The sequence below is a fragment of the Spinacia oleracea genome, chromosome 5, assembly GCF_020520425.1.
Source record: "Spinacia oleracea cultivar Varoflay chromosome 5, BTI_SOV_V1, whole genome shotgun sequence".
Classification (NCBI taxonomy): domain Eukaryota; kingdom Viridiplantae; phylum Streptophyta; class Magnoliopsida; order Caryophyllales; family Amaranthaceae; genus Spinacia; species Spinacia oleracea.
In genome coordinates this window covers 20,310,698-20,327,348 of record NC_079491.1, presented here as the reverse complement: position 1 = coordinate 20,327,348, position 16,651 = coordinate 20,310,698, and the positions used below count along the sequence as shown (strand labels likewise).

At 35.8% G+C, this 16,651-nt stretch overlaps 2 protein-coding genes and 1 pseudogene across 2 annotated transcripts; 2 read left to right on the top strand and 1 right to left on the bottom strand.

The window, feature by feature from the left end:
• Positions 1–7,521, top strand: part of LOC130461346 (thiol-disulfide oxidoreductase LTO1-like) — a 7,981-nt pseudogene extending 460 nt beyond the window's left edge.
• A 504-nt stretch (positions 7,522–8,025) lies between these two features.
• Positions 8,026–13,676, top strand: LOC130460775 (nucleotide pyrophosphatase/phosphodiesterase-like). Its single transcript, XM_056828319.1, has 13 exons — positions 8,026–8,632; positions 9,269–9,325; positions 9,625–9,728; positions 10,749–10,821; positions 10,907–11,029; positions 11,130–11,225; positions 11,361–11,490; positions 11,660–11,741; positions 11,826–11,958; positions 12,107–12,312; positions 12,437–12,562; positions 12,648–12,957; positions 13,179–13,676. The coding sequence occupies exons 1-13, from the start codon at positions 8,393–8,395 to the stop codon at positions 13,482–13,484; spliced, it is 1,986 nt and encodes a 661-aa protein (XP_056684297.1). The 5' UTR covers positions 8,026–8,392; the 3' UTR covers positions 13,485–13,676.
• Positions 13,677–14,441: 765 nt separating this feature from the next.
• On the bottom strand, positions 14,442–15,215 carry LOC130459067 (uncharacterized). Its single transcript, XM_056829415.1, has one exon. The coding sequence runs from the start codon at positions 15,213–15,215 to the stop codon at positions 14,442–14,444; it is 774 nt and encodes a 257-aa protein (XP_056685393.1).
• Between the last annotated feature and the right edge of the window lie 1,436 nt (positions 15,216–16,651).

Here is a 16,651-nt window from a genome sequence, read left to right as displayed (position 1 = left end):
TGGAATAACCTTGTCTGCTACGGAGTAAAGGACTATGTTGATGATTGGGATGCGTTGGTTGGCATGATGACTGTCTGAGTTAGAAGTTGGGGGTCAACTAATCAAGGCACCTCTCTTGTTTGGGTGGATTGCAGTTGATGTTGTCATATATATTCTTGCTTATTTGATGGCCATTTTTGTTATCCCCAAGACTGTGATGAAACAATATTGTGTCTCTTGAAGAGCCTTCTTATGGGGTGGTAAGTATGCTGGGGATGTAGTCTGCCAGAAGGAGGCTTAGGCACTGAGGATAATGTGAAATGTAAATTGGCTCCCTTAGCAAATATATTTCTGGTACATTGTTATAAAACTGACTGCTTGTGGAAAGATGGATCCATGTCACATGCATGCATAAGAGAGATTGTGGGAATAAATCTGCAGGAGAAGCTTTATTCCCACAGAGAACCCTCCTCCAAGGTATACTCTGATGATGCCCCCCCCATGAGTTTGTAAAGCTTCTGTATGAGTACTCACCATTTTTCAGAACCCATCCACCAGCAGCAACAATCAGTTTACAACAACCTATAATTTTCTTCAAAGACCGAGACATATAGGGAAAGTGATAGAATCTAAAGGTCTACCTTTAATATAGAACTTGTCAAACCACGTGCACTATAACCTGTCTTTCTTGTGAGTGATGAATACCACATCAGTTTAGCAACAGGGTAATTTATTCCGTTTGGGTATTTGAGTTTTATGAATCTTTGTAGTTTAATGATTTAGAGGTACTACATAACTATTACTCCCTCTGTCCCACATTACTAGTTACACTTACCTTTGCACAAAGTTTTAGGTGATCAGTGGTTGCTTGGTTATCAAATGTTATTTTATTGAAAATGTAGACGGGTAGGAGTTAGTGGGGTATTTTTTTAATTGAATGAGAGAGGGTGTGGGGACCAAACTTTTTTTAGTGGGAGGAGAGAGACAATATAATAATTGTAGGGTCATTCCTTATTTAGAAGTGTAACAAGTAATGTGACGAAAAGGAAAGTGTAACAAGTAATGTGGGATCGGAGGGAGTATAACTACATAAGAGTACGTGACACTTACATGTATAATAGGATTTTAATTTTTAAACTCTTTACCACTTTAGGTGGGTGATAAAAAAATAGAAGTACATGTACTTTATTTTATTGAATCTATTAAGTATAGTGTATGAAAATATATCATTAATTCATCTTAGTTTAATTTTTTTTAATTTTTTTTTAAAAATATGAATCCAATGGCGTAAAAGTTGAAAATTTATATTATTGCAGTTGTAAGTTATATCAAATTTATACTTGGGTTTTTTGTGATGCAGAATCTATTTTTGACCTGAACATCAAATTTTAACATTACTGCAGGTGTTTGTTTGAAAGAAGATTCAATGATCCTCCTTTTGCATTTGCCAGGTGTCCCTCTTCCACTAATCGGCATGACTGCCTATGGAGTTATCCTTCTCCTAGGTTTGAAGTTAGGAGGATGGAATATGCCTCTCAAAATCAATCAAAGTGATGGCGTCTACTTTTGCTTCCTGTCTCGGCTTCCATGGCAGTTGCAAGTGCTTACTTTTTATACATCCTGGCGACTAGACTTGAAGGAGCTTCGTGTTCATATTGCTTGGCATCTGCTACGTTGTCATTTAGCTTATTTTTCATCATTTTAAAGGTACTTACCCTCTTGTGAAGTTGTGAGTAATTTATTTATATAAAAAATAGTAAAGCACTACCATAGTTTTTCATTCTTCATTTATGTCTTTGTATTACAGGATTTCGGACTGCAAGAGCTACAAAAGTTGTCACTTTACCCTTGTGTACAGCTGCTATTGTGCTTGGAATTTTAAGCACCTCATACAGTGCCTTACCGCCAATCTTGCCAAGGTGATTCAATTGCATGGTATTTTGGTTAAGACCTGAGATCTCAGGGATCTTTACATGTTTGAAGATGATTTTTTCATGCATTTATTTTGTTCGGGAGCAAGTCGGGAAAGGGATTTTTATTGCCCACCTAAGATATGTAATACATATCCAGCTACACATAACCAGGAAACATTTGTTATTTATATGGGCTGGATCTATATACATCTCTACATAAAGGTTTAACTGGAAACATGCTGAATCTACATCATGTTTCCAGTTTCCAGTGACATCTTTGTGTAAGGATGTATGTATATACAAGTGGATGAATTTAGTTCTCCAAAATGTTAAGTATGCCTTACAATTATTAGTGTTTGAACAATTTACTATGTCCTATCATCTAGGGTCATGTCAATACGCTCTTCCCATGGCTGTTTGCGATCTTTTTCTTGAATATGTCAATGAGCTATGCTCTGTTCCAATCCTTTTGCTGATTTTTGAAAGTGTTTCATTTAAGATACTATTGAAAGTAGAGATGAGAGGGGAAAGAAGAAGAACAAAAACGATATTTCTATCGCTTCAATCCTTTATATAGACAAGTGCATTACAGATGACTAACTAAAACTTAGCTAAAACTTGCAACCAAATTGATACCGACCTACATGATATTCCACTAATAACCCACAAACTCAACTAAACAAATACAACCGACTTCTATTGGAGATAAAAATGCAAACTACAAATGAAGCGTTGATAAAAAGATAATTGCATTCTCATTCGATTAAACCAGGAGAAAACAATGCCTTTTATAGCCTACAAAATAACTTACAAAACAAAGCAAGCTAGCACTACCTAATTACGTGGGATAGTGGTTGATAGTGCCCATAATTGTAGCCCACTACTACTACTAAGGTTGACTAATCTGACCCAGTAAATAACAACATTGATTTAGTGACTTAAAATAATGAAACTAAGTAACTATTTACTTTGAAACACTAACTTTAAATTGGTCATTTCACAAAATGTCTTGACTTTTGAGTCACCAAAGGAGGCATGAGACATGCTGAAGGAAGAGTTTGAGGGCAATGCTCAAACAAAGTTGATGCAAGTTTTGAATCTCAAACGAGAATTTGAGATGCAAAGGATGAAGAAAAGTGAAACCATTAAGGAATATGTGAGTAAACTTATGACCATTGTTAATCAAATTAGATTGCTTGGTGAATTATTTTCCAATGAGAGAGTGGTTGATAAGGTTTTAGTGAGTGTTCCCGAAAAATACGAGTCCAAAATTTCCTCACTTGAAGATTCCAAAGATCTATCCAAAATAACCCCCAAAGAGTTATTTAATGCTCTTAATGCTGTAGACCAAAGGAGATCAGTGAGGGAGGAAGAAGCTAGAGAAAGAGTTGAAAGAACCTTATTGGTAAGTCTTCTTCCTGTAAAGGGAAAAGAAAACCCCCCAAATGCAACCACTATCAGATGGTTGGTCATGGTGAAAAAAATTATTGGCATAAGGAAAAGCGAAAATGTTTTAAGTGTCAAAAATTTGGGTATTTGGCAAAGAATTGCAGGCTTCAAAATGTCGAGGAAGCATCTACGGCCTGACTACGGGACAAGTGGCTGTAGAAGAAAAATGTTCTCGAGTGATGGGTGATAATGTGCACCGAGGGAGAGAATAGTTGCCTACGGTAGTGCTTAGCTGTTATATATTTTTCTTCCCTTATTGAAGATAATATGTTCACAAGTACACTAGTGTTTATAACCTTGACTGATTAGATGCTTCAAATTGCTCCTTGACTCTAAACGTTGGAGGTTGTTGTTATGATGTGATGCTGTTGATGAGTCACTATTTGAAGTTGTGTTTTACATTTTCACTGAACAGATCAGAAGCCATGGATTTAACTTATTATACAACGGAGATTATTTCAGCATCAAGCCCTTTTGCAATTTCTCTTGCAAAACATCTCAAATCTACTGGGGCAAAAATGTATGGGGCTTTTTGGTGTTCACACTGCCAAGAACAAAAGGAGGTAACCACTAACAACTAACTTATTTGGGGAAGGGACGGGTGGAATGAGATAGCAAACTTGCCTCATGATGATTCTGCATCATTTTTTTTGTGCATGTGTCGTGTACGTTTCTAAAGTTTTCAATTTGATTGGTTAACTTATGTTATTTAAATGTGACAGATTTTTTTTTTCTTCATTTAGAAGATTTTCTGCCGTTTTGGTTAAAGTATGTCTGTGGTATGGATGCATATGCCTGGTCCGTGTTCTTCTTTTACTTGCTTGTGTTTTGGTAAATTGATATCCTCCTTGTCAGATATATTTACATACAATCTCTCTTCTAGTCTCAACTCTCAAGACTACTCTCTACTGGTAAGAGGCAGTATAGTACCTGGACCTCCAATGCCCTGATCTCTGATAGGATCCATGTTGGGTGGTGTATGACCCTCAGAAGTGTTTGGATGGGGGGAGGGGTGGGTGTTGTTACTTCTAGAATCTTTCAATGTGCTTCTTGCTTGTTCTAGTTTAACATCATTTTCTCATCTGCCTAATCTTCTGTGGTCATGATGTCATAACATCTGCGTTAAATTTGAAGATATGTTCTTCATTAAAGCACTCCAAAGAGGCGAAGATGGTCAAGTATATCTTCCATCAGCTGAAGTTGTCCAGATGTTGGTTTAGAAACAGTTGTATCTGCATTGGATATCAGATCTATAATCCAGGTGGAAGAATCACTTTGATCATATTTTAACTTTTGAGGAAATCATGCACCAGAACATAAATTCACGTTCCAAACTATCCACACCAGAAAGCTGAATTAACTCCATCCATCCCATGACCTTTACTGTTAGGATGTCTTGTTCTAAAAGAATCTGATCCTGTCGATCTGGTTTAATATCTGACTTCCAATTTGTGTTTCCAAGTCTCGGATATATTGAATCAGATTCAGATTGCACTTTTTCTTACTAATTTCGGACGTCCAAAACATCAGCAATACTTTTTTTCTTGAAAAGCTTTTTAAAAATGTGTTTATTTTCTCTTGTTCTTTGACACAATCTCTCTTCCTTATATGTCTCTTCTCCCTTTCTGCTCTCTGTCATGAACTCATTCACTATTTCTCTCACTCCCGGGCTCCAGTATTGATTTTTGTGAATCGAGAAATCCTAGAGACGGTACCAGTCATTGCCTATTAAGTATGTTAGCATCTACTCTAAAGCTTTACTTATATAAAAATTAGGAAAATTTGTTAGAAAGGACCTTTTCTGGTACTACTTTTGTGAGAAAGTTCCTTTTGAAAAAAAGTTTGCAAACTAGGACCTTACATCACTTCTAGGTTGTTGACTACCTTAAGTTTGATTTCGAGCATTGACTTGGTAAGTTGGTATTTCCGGTGTTGACTTGCCAGCCTAAAATTGATTTAAGGTCCTAGTTTTCCAACCTAAAATTTCCACTGTAATTACCAGCACCTCCACCACCGGCCAACGTCTAACCCACACCTGAGACCTCACATTACCTCCACCCAGTGTTACCTAATCCTCCAATCAGCCCACGAACCGCGAACCGAAAAAGCGAATTATAGCATCAAAATGGTATAATTTTGGTCTAATTTAGCAAATTAGGTAGCGAATTGCGAACCCGTACCCAATCTCATACTAGCGAACCAGGTAACAGTGCCTCCACCGCAAGTCAACAGCTGTATGTAATCACACCATCTTCCCTTGGGGATCCTGCAAGACTGCTGGAAGCCAAGAAACTAAATCTCCTCTTGTTTTGAATATTATATGTAGATGATAAGAATTGGATACCTAAATTTCCCAAAGATCAGATTCTTTTTCCAGATCGGATTCAGAGCCAGTTTTAAGTTTTAACCAATCTGGTTTGGCGGTTTATTGAGATATACAAAATTTTGGATCGAATATCTGATTTGAACTCTCCTAAGTGTTTTCCTCAAAAGCAGTAATGCTTAAGCAAGAGAAATCACAAAGCTCTTAGTTGTTAGCTCTAGAAACTTGTAGAGAAAATTCACCACCATTCTAAAGATACAGCTTCTACATTGTGGATTCTACCATTTGCTGTTGTTTTCTATCCTTTTCCTCTTGTACTCTTGCTTATTACCTCATATGCAAGAACTCTGTTGCCCTACTTCATTTTTATCATTAGAATGAGTTGCTCTCATGAAAAACAACAAATTCAGCAGTAGCCATGTTACTTGGATTCAGGTACACACATGTTAAGAGTCTGACATGGAAGAATCTGACACATCGATAGCCATTTAAGTTATTTTCTTCTGAGTTCCATGGTTATTTATATTTAGTTATGTGATTTCTTTTAATTCCACACAAGATCGTCCAGAACTCCAGATGTTGGATGAATCAATAATCTTAGCAGAGGTCAGAAAGGGTGTGGAACTGAATTTTGTTCTATGATAAGCAAAGGCACCTCTTGCATGTCTAATTTGTACAAAAGTTGGAGTAGTGAATCACTAGTCATTTTTTCTTTGATGGCATTCTACTTGAATGAGTTTTGCTAGTTTTATGGAATATGGAGCGAAAAGAATGTACTTTTCTTGAAACTGTTATGGCTCATCTGACTATAAATTGAACTCCTGTCAGCGTCGCTATTTTGAAGTGTTGTTAAGATTCATGACGTTGTATCATAATGTTGAATGGATTTTCTACAGTTTGGTAAGCAGCTCATTTGTTAAGCTGGATATGATTTTCCGTGTTTGTGTATAGATGTTTGGGCGTGAGGCAATGCAGCTGTTAGATTATGTGGAATGCTTCCCTGATGGTGTTAAGAAAGGAATCAAGATGGTTTCGGCTTGTAGTGATGTTGGAATTGAAGGATTCCCCACATGGCTAATTAACGGCGAGGTGAGCCTAATGTGCTTGCAGCTGATTTCACCATAAAAAAAAAAATATGTAGTTAATTTGCTCTACCTTTCATGTATTCTTTTATGAGTTTATCTGCATGAAGTGGGCTCCCTATGCTGGTATTTGGGTGTAGGAGTTTGGGGGTAGAGGAGGGGTGGGATTTCGTAGCTTTATTTAAGCTTTCAAATCAGCAATTTCTTTTTAGTCGACTTTCATATCACCTATAAGTAGGCAATTGTAGCGTTCATGTATATGACTACGCAAAATAGATGACTGTGAAAAATGCCGTGGACATTTCTTGTCTTGTACACTGTTATTGCAAAATCATGGCTACTCGACCTAGCATTTCTCTGACGTGAGCTTTGCATCTTAGGCAGCCACTTATAATCATGAACACAGCTTATACGCACTCTTTTTGTAGGTAATCAGTGGAGAAAAGACGCTTGAAGAGCTAGCAGAAATATCTGGCTTCAACTATGACAAAGTTAACCAACCTAACTAACTCCAGGGACTCCCAAATGCCTCGGCCTTGTTGACGAGGAGCTCATGTTGTAAAGCCTGTACAATAGTTGCACTTGTTTAGGCTTAGCTTATATGTGTACCGCAAATTCCCTTTCACGAGGAACACTGCTATATGTTATTTTTGTAATATTTGATGTATGCTGTGAGCAGTTTCCTATTAGAAACTTGGGGAAATTTTAATTACAAGAATGAATTTGTAAGCATTTTGTAAGAATTTTGTATTTTATAATGAGTACTGATTAATAACTAGAGAGTAATAATTTAGGATGCGCATACAATTGCTTTTGAAAATCTAGCTATATATATATTCTCAATTAAATAACGCATAACTTAAATGTTTTGCATAGGGGCATTTTTGAAGGAAATCTAGTGATAATAAAATGGGTGGCGCATGGAAGATATTCAAGAACTGTACAAGTTGCAGTGACGGGGTGGTGATTATCATCGGATGCTGCACGGGAATTGAGGCGGGGACAATTTCGAGTACATGCTTCAACACTTGCTAATTACTACTATACAAAGGATGATCATTACAAGTCCTTGAAGCCTTAGAAAGGAGTAAATGGCCAGAAATCAAGCTTCATTGACAAAGAAAAGGTAACTTTTTTCCTATTTTGTATTAGTACCGCGAAATTGTCTGCATTAAGATCAAGTAAGACTAGTGTACTAACTCACCCAATCACCCATGACTTGCACAAAGTAATCGTAGTATTGTTTCAACCTGCCCGCGAGGCACGGACGACTTCATTTTTTAACAACTAATCATCCTCTCAAAACAAAATTTAATAAAACAGCTTTATCATTTGTAATTTACTTTGTGTCAAGGAATCACCATGCTATTATTTTAACATGAATCGTGTATCATGCATTAGCCGTAACCATCAAAGGACAAAGATTACACACCCACTAACCCACCCCCATATGGAATTGTTCTTCTCGTACGAGGTATAACTATTAAAATATTAATCAAATAATTGAATTAATAAAGTCGCTAAATGTCAATTTTCATAAGAAATCACGCAAGTAAATTATTAAGAATCATACTAATTTCAATCATTTTATAAGATTAATTGTACCTTAAACAGAGTACAAATAGACATTCCCATATCCAAATAGAATGACCAAAATTACGCAAAACATGAGGAACAAATATCAAGTTTTGTTATTTCTTTTTCTGCAAACAATTTTAATCTTAAATTGGAGTACCAATACTTTGGGACATCGTCACAAAAATGGGAATGGTCATGGTCATGGTGATGGTGTGCAACCACTCTCCCAGATTAATATTCTCAGTACTAAATTTGCCATTCACAACAAGGCTTCCGTTCGTGTTTCGACCATTCTGCTGCCTACCGAGGTAATGTACTGCTGCATTTCAAACTCATGTAATTTATGGGCTAGATGATGTTTGTGTTATTTTTATTTGCAACTTTTTATTCGAGACATTTATACAGCTTAGTAAGATAGGGGTGAAATACCAATGAGATCTTGGCCTAGTGGTTTAGAATGGTTACGTGCATGATAAAATAGTGGACAATGAGAACCAAGTGAGATTGACGTGAGTAGTAAGGGTCTCTTGCTTCTTAACCAAGGTATCGGGTTTGAGCCTTGTGTATGGAAAAAACCCCTCAAACAGGAGAGTTGCTGGCCATCGAGGTACCCATGCAACTTCCACAGGAGATTAGTTCACTCGCCGAAGGCGGTGGGAATTCCTCGTAATAAAACCAAAAAAGAAAAATAGTGGACAATGAGGGGGGACTTTTATTGAGAAATGAGGTGACATTTTCAGTCTCATTGCATCAGGCTGTAGTACATTATTTTTTTGAAGCAAGGAAATATGATGTTGTGGACTAAAGTCTAATACTTGGTATAGTATTTGCTAAATAATATTTGTAATGAGTTTTCATATTGAGGTATGTAAATTTCCTTGTATAAAATGCCATTTGTATTCTTCTGCGGTTATATACTTGGTGTTAATTTAAAAATTTTACAGGAAAATGAAGACTCTACTATACTTGGTACAAGTAGGTCAATGATTCAAGACATACAGGTAAGCTGTAAGCAGAGTTTAAACTTCAAACGAACTTTGTTTGAAAATAACTTAAGCATGCTACTTCTGTTTAATTCGATCTTTTTTTTTCTTTTTTTTGACATGAGTAGTAGTACTTTTGGCTACACGTTAAGTTTGTGTTATGAAGAGATATCAAAGAAAATCGTGTTATATGTTCAAGTTTGCGGTGTTAAAGATTTCTAAGCTACAAACTTGATTTACCGAGAATGTGTACTACTAGTCAGTTTGTATTTGATCATTCCATTTTCTTGTGGTGCTTAATTGAAATTTTTTAACAGGGAAATGAGTCAAATGACTATGTCCGCCCGGTAACAGTTACTCTGATGTCTGACAATCCATCGTCTGATGATTGGGTCGGAGTCTTCTCCCCTGCAAAGTTCAAGTATGCAGCTTAATTCCTGTCTTTTTTTCTTAATAAAATAACATTTTCACAGTTTTATTAGACTAAGGTGATTCAAACTTACAACTCTCTATTTAATTGAGGGGGAGTGTGCCTTGAAGCTGGATCTATGCCACTGGAGACCACTCCATATGAGGAGAGCACCAAAGTGCTGCACCTCAAAGCTCAAGGCACTGACTAAAATACAAGCTTTGTTTGTTTGAGTTAAAATAGACCACATTATCATTGTTGGAAAAGTTTATAGGACCAATAATGTAAGATAAATTTCCCTTTCAAACAAATAAAGTGGTTGGTTTTTGGATATAGTATGAAATAAGAAAATACTTTTTAGGAGACAAGATTTATAGCTAAAGATATAAAACCAACAACTGCATTTGGCCATCCTGCTGATTTGAACCTTGAAAAGATGTGATCACAACTTGAGCAGTACTCTCAAAAGGGTACCTTAGTCCACTAATTTACGATCGCTACTTCCTCCACTAGACTATCTGCTACTGCACACAGACGTCGATTCATTTAGGAATGTCCTAGACAAAGGCACAAATCACCTACCCCTTCTTGTCCTAGCTACCAAAAGCATGTTTCCATACAGGATTCTCTGCACTTGACTGTTGCTATCTTTGTCAAACCCTTGGTATAACATTCCTTGGTCCAGAACTTCAATCCATTGATGTGTCAAATTTATTTTGAGACTGACATCACCCGAGGTACTCATCCTCTTTGTTTACAGGCTGCAGCCAAGTAGCTGCTTTGCGAGTTGAGACGAGTGACAGACTGACAGTCACATATCGGAACTTACTCGAACTTATATTTCCTGAAATGAATTTGATAGACATTATTATTAAGGAAAAAAGAAATGGTTTTTAACAAATCTTAACTAGCAGAGTAGTCGGATTCTGAGTTTCATGCCATACTTCTCTAAACATTCAAAGGAGTTTATATTCTTTCCTTTCATAGTTGAAGTAGGATGTATATATTCTTACACTTATTTTGTTTTCTCAGTGCATCTACAGACTGTAAAGAAGTTGGTAATTGGAGAGTTGAGGACCCAGTTATATGCACTGCTCCTATAAAGGTAATAATAAACTTAAGTTTAAGATTGAACTTCAAACAGTAGCACTAGTGGGTAATAATATTGTTTGAGTTTTGATGACATTCAGTACAAATATGCAAACTACTCGAATTCAAATTATCTCAAAAATGGAAAAGCTGAATTGAAGTTCGAGTTGATTAATCAAAGAGCAGATTTTTCCTTTGCATTGTTTACTGGAGGCTTGTCTAATGTGAGTTTATCAATGAACCAGAAGAAGATTCACTCTTTCATTATTTCTAATCAATTATACTATAAATGCTACTTATGTTTCCTTTGTTTGGTGAATGTAGCCAAAGCTGGTGGCAGTTTCAAACCCTATATCTGTTTTTCCAAACCCAAAAGCACCCCTTTATCCTCGACTTGCTATGGGAGAAACTTGGGATGTGGTAAGTTTCTGCCTTGTATCTATGTTTCTCATGTGCTTAAAAATGTGTCTATGGGAGAAAAATCTAGCAGTTAGAATGCTGAAAACGGATATTCAGTATTCTGATATCGTGTTGCTGCACTTTGTGATTGTACAGATGACAGTGACATGGACAAGTGGTTACAACATAGGTGAATCTGTTCCTTTTGTTGAGTGGGGGGCTGTGGATGGAGCTACCATTCAATCACCTGCAGCAACTTTTACATATACTCGTAACCAAATGTGTGGTATGCTTTGTTGATCTTCCTCTTCTAATATCATTTCTGCAGATTGTATATGTGGTAGTTTGTTTCACTCAAAAAGATTTCATGGTCTTATCATGTAAAGATACCTAGCTAATTCAGAATCTTCATCATTGACTTACTAAACTAATGGAGTTGTTTTGTTATTGTGAAGCTTCACCTGCACGAACAGTTGGTTGGAGGGATCCTGGATTTATACACACTAGCTATATGAAAGAACTATGGCCAAACACAATGTATGATTCAAAAATAATTCGCAGTACTAGTCATAATCAAAGTTTAGGCTTATTAATGAATTGTCATCATTTGTTATTGTCCAGGTACTCTTATAGGTTGGGTCATAAGTTACCAAATGGTTCATATGTCTGGAGCAAGAAATACAAGTTTAAATCACCCCCAGTTCCGGGAGAAAGTTCACTACAACGTGTTGTAATATTTGGGGACATGGGGAAGGTATGACACTTCCTGATACTAAAAGTTTTTAATACTCGAGGTCTTTTTTGACAAATTTGCCTGAAAAATATCAAGGTTTAATTCATACTAGGACATATAGGCATAGCAGCAAGATGACATTTTTTTTTTGTAATAATTGTAATTAAAGGGAGAACGAGATGGATCAAATGAGTATGCTGATTATCAACCAGGAGCACTGAATACTACTGACCAACTCGTTAAAGATATTGACAACATTGATGCAGTTTTCCTTATAGGAGATTTACCATATGCTAATGGATATATCTCACAATGGGACCAATTTACTGCACAAGTTGAGCCCATTGCATCAGTTAAACCATTCATGGTTGCAAGGTTTGTGTTCCATAAATTTTAAAACTTTTGATACGAGGTTGATCATATATACTGCATATTAAGTTTTTTTTGAAGATTCTATTGTTTGATATTGCCTTAATGATGATATATTGATACTGTCCAGTGGAAATCATGAGCGTGATGTACCAGATTCAGGATCTTTCTATATAAGTAATGACTCTGGTGGCGAATGTGGTGTCCCTGCTGAAACAACATTCTATGTTCCTGCCAAAAACCGAGCTAAGTTTTGGTATGCAAATTATTAGATTTGGCATTTAACAAATCATCAATGTTGAATTTCAGTATTTCTAAGTATGTCATGAAATTAAGCGCAGGTACTCAACAGACTATGGAATGTTCCATTTCTGCATAGCAGATACAGAGCATGATTGGAGGGCAGGTAGTGAACAATACAAATTCCTTGAAGAATGCCTTGCATCTGCTAATAGACATAAACAGCCTTGGTTAATCTTTGCTGGTCATCGGCCCCTTGGTTATTCCTCGAATAAATGGTTTGGTATGGAAGGATCATTTGATGAGCCAATGGGGAGAGATGACCTACAAAAGTTATGGCAGAAGTACAAAGTTGATCTTGCATTTTGGGGCCATGTTCATAATTATGAGAGAACATGCCCTGTTTACCAGGTAACTTTCTTTGCACCTTATTTCCGCTTATTTCAGGAAAATAAGTTCAGATAAATCCAGATAAGATAAGTTCAGAAAAAATAAGGGTAGAAACAAGTACAATTTATAACTAAAATAAGTTTTGATAAGTTCTAATAAGTTCATATAAGATAAGGTTCAAAAAAAAAAAGTGAAAATCAGGTGAATAGAACGCACCCTTAATGATATTTTGTTGGGTGCAGAACCAATGTGTGAAAGAGGGGAGCTCTCACTACTCAGGTGTGGTGAATGGTACCATTCATGTTGTTGCTGGTGGCGGCGGATCCCACTTAAATGAGTTCAGTCCCATAAAAACTGCTTGGAGTATATACAGAGACCAGGATTTTGGATATGTTAAGCTAACAGCATACAATCATTCAAGTCTGGAGTTTGAATATGTAAAAAGCAGTGATGGTAAAGTTTACGATTCGTTCACAATCTCTAGGGATTACAAAGATGTCTTGGCCTGTGTTCATGATAGTTGTGAACCCTACACTTTAGCCACTTAAGATTAAAGATGAAGCAATCCTAGCCTATGAAAGGAAGAAGATACTTCTTCCTTATTTGCTACTCCTTGTGGAATGATTTGGTTAACAGAGATTTGTGGACGCGTAACAAATAATTACTTGTGGATATTGATGTAACACGAACTGTTTTCTAGTTCGTCAGTCTATGAATAAATGTCACATGTTTCTCTTCCATCACACCTCTAATGTATTGTATCGACAAATAGGTGCAAAGTAACTTCCATTACGTTCCGATGTTTGGTTTGACAAATTATATGGAATTTGATGGGAAAGGAAGGGAAATGAGAAGAAAGCTGTCAAATTTCTGTTTCTTTTCCTTCCAAAGCGGGAAGAATTTGGGAGGAAAGAGAAAATTAAACGTTGTCAATTATATTTCCTTTCTCTTCCCTTCATTTCCTTCAACAAGTTAGGCTTTATAGATAATAAAATAAGTTAAACAACAGTAATAAAATAAGTTCAACAAAAATACACCAAGTTCAACAGTACTGTAGTGATCTAAATGTGACCTCGTTGTAGGTCAAAGATGACTAGATGTTACATATGATCTCTATTACATGTCTGAATTGTGGCAAAGTTGTTGCTCATATGACATATTTATAGAGAAGTAAATTGGTCACATATTAAATATCGCAGTTGATGTAAATATTTTTTAAAAAAAAAATACATTAAGCCTAGGGTTTTCTAGACTGTTTGAGAGAAGATTACCCTAACCTTCCTCGACGTACCTTAAACAATTTTCTCAATCCAACCAACAAATGCTTATATATTACTATTATCTAATATCTGCTCATGATTACTATCATCTAATCTAACCCAAAAAAAAGGAACTTTTTCAAGAACAGATTAGCAAATACAGCAGTTAACATACTACTAGTAGTAAAGATAAAATACTAATACTATACAAGTCAAGTCCAGAAATGACACTTAGAAAAACTCTGTTCATTTCTTGCTCTTCTTCTCTCTCGATCCATTGCGAAACAACGAACCAAATCCCAGAAGATCTGATGTACCTTTTGTTATGTAAGGAGGTGGAACATTCAAAGCAGCACTGTTTCTAACACCACCACCTGAACCACTCTTTCTCAATGGAGGCTTCTGACAAGAAGACGGCGAAGAAGAAGAATTTCTTGAATTCTGATTAGTATTATTCATTACTACCTTACCATGATTCGAGCCAGTATTCTTCTGATTTAGCTTAACAAACTCATTTGATGAAAAACCAGTTGATTTACTCCTCCAAAGAAGTGGCAATGACCAAACTGATGAAGAAGTCCTCTTGTTACTGAAATTCTCACAGTTGAGACTGCTACTTCTTTTGAACCTCCAAAAAGACTTTGATTGTGTCTTGTCTTGCCGGACTAATGTTGCTGTTGTTGAAGAAGTAATCTCTTCATCTTTCTCTCTCACGCAATGATTAATGGAATTGAGCTTTTCCTTCATTTGAGTTGGGATGATCACACCATTGAAAAACAGCTCATCTGCAGGACAACTTTCAGTATCAGGAAAACCTGCAGAAGTCACACAGAAGTTGAAATCACAATCATAGTTTTGGTCAATTGATGATAAGAGTGACATATCTTGTCTATCATCAACTTCTTGTTGGTTTTGGTTTTGGTTCATATTTCTCTCTGAAAGGTCACGAGAGAATGATAACCGGGGGCTCGAGCAAGCGCTGCTCGAGTCCCCGGCTGTTAACAGGTTCACTGCCATCATTGTTTAAGCTTACTTTTGAGAGAGGTCAAATTTGATGGCCGGGCTGTTGTTAAAAGGGTGAAGATTGTTTTAACATTAAGTCAAAGAAACAAGTGTGTTAAAGTTGGTTTTTTTTTTTTGAAATAGTTGGAAAGATTGAAGAACAAGTGATGAATAATAATAATTCTTGATGACGCTTTTTTGGTAAAGTATACAAGGAAAACAAAATGTATGAGGAAGGTTCAACTGCTCCATCAAACTACAAAACATTTTTGGTGAAGTTATTTTGGTTGAGGAGAGAGAGAAATAATGACGAGTAGGTGGTACTAAATCTATCTTACACTCAGGTGCACCTAGAATAAAAAGCACACTCGTTTATCCCAATTGTTTCTTTTCTTTCATTTTACCTTGTTTTATTTTATCAAACAAAGAAAAAACACGTATCTAAAGCTAGGTGCACCTAAGTGTTAAATGAAATTTCTCGTGGGTGGATAATCATTATTTGAGAATCGAGAAAACTTCAAATGTGTTTCTCTTCTTAGAGAGGCAAAGGTAGAAAAGATACAAGTAACCTCCCAAGTCCCAACTAACTTCTAGTTTTGTTTAGGTGGTAAATCTATTTTTATTAATTTATTTGATGTTATTGATAATAAGAGATACGGAATATTTATTTTTATTAGCCCCACTAATTAATTAATGAGAAAAATATACGAGCTTTTGGTGAAAATTGAAGAAAACGGATGAAAAAGGACTATTGAATATACTTGTCAGCATATTCAACATATCCAATAACAAATGTTTGACTTTTGTATTAAAATTCGTTGTTGCAATAAATTACAATACTTTCCATTATATGTTTTTTCTGTACTCATAATTAAAATAATTATGTACCTAATTGCCGCGAAACATGCAGAACGTCGACCACCGATTTATAGGTTTAACCGTTTAAGGCATAACATGACGATTGTATATCTAGATACACTTGGAATTAGGTATAAACTGTATTGTTGATGATGATTTTTTGCTCCAAAAAAGGACTATATATAAGTAGATGGCAGCCTCGATCCAAACATTTTGAGGGCCCTAAGCGAAATAAGAGATCATGACTCTTTCCAAAATGATACGTCTTTAACTGTATCATAATTTTTTTTGTTAAACCCGTTATATTGTTGAATTCAAATCAATAAATCTATTACTATATACTAAAAGAGACATCGGGAATGACACGTGTCAATTCGTGGTACGATTTTTTCCCGCCAAAAACCCTTTCCTAAAAAAATATACCTACTTTATTCTATTGTTATTTTCTCTTTTTTTGTATAAATGTTTATAAATAGAAAAAATTATAAGATTATTAAATACTCCTATGACATTATTAGACAATTTTGGTAATATTTAGTCAGATCGTCATATCAATAATAGAAAACATTCTTACTCAATATTTTGTTCATATTAAG

Coding starts and splice junctions, on each gene's coding strand:
- LOC130459067 (XM_056829415.1), bottom strand. CDS start 15,215: ATGATGGCAGTGAACCTGTTAACAGCCGGGGACTCGAGCAGCGCTTGC.
- LOC130460775 (XM_056828319.1), top strand. CDS start 8,393: ATGACCAAAATTACGCAAAACATGAGGAACAAATATCAAGTTTTGTTA. Junction 11,030..11,129: donor TTACTGGAGGCTTGTCTAAT/GTGAGTTTATCA, acceptor TGGTGAATGTAG/CCAAAGCTGGTGGCAGTTTC. Junction 11,226..11,360: donor TGGGAGAAACTTGGGATGTG/GTAAGTTTCTGC, acceptor GTGATTGTACAG/ATGACAGTGACATGGACAAG.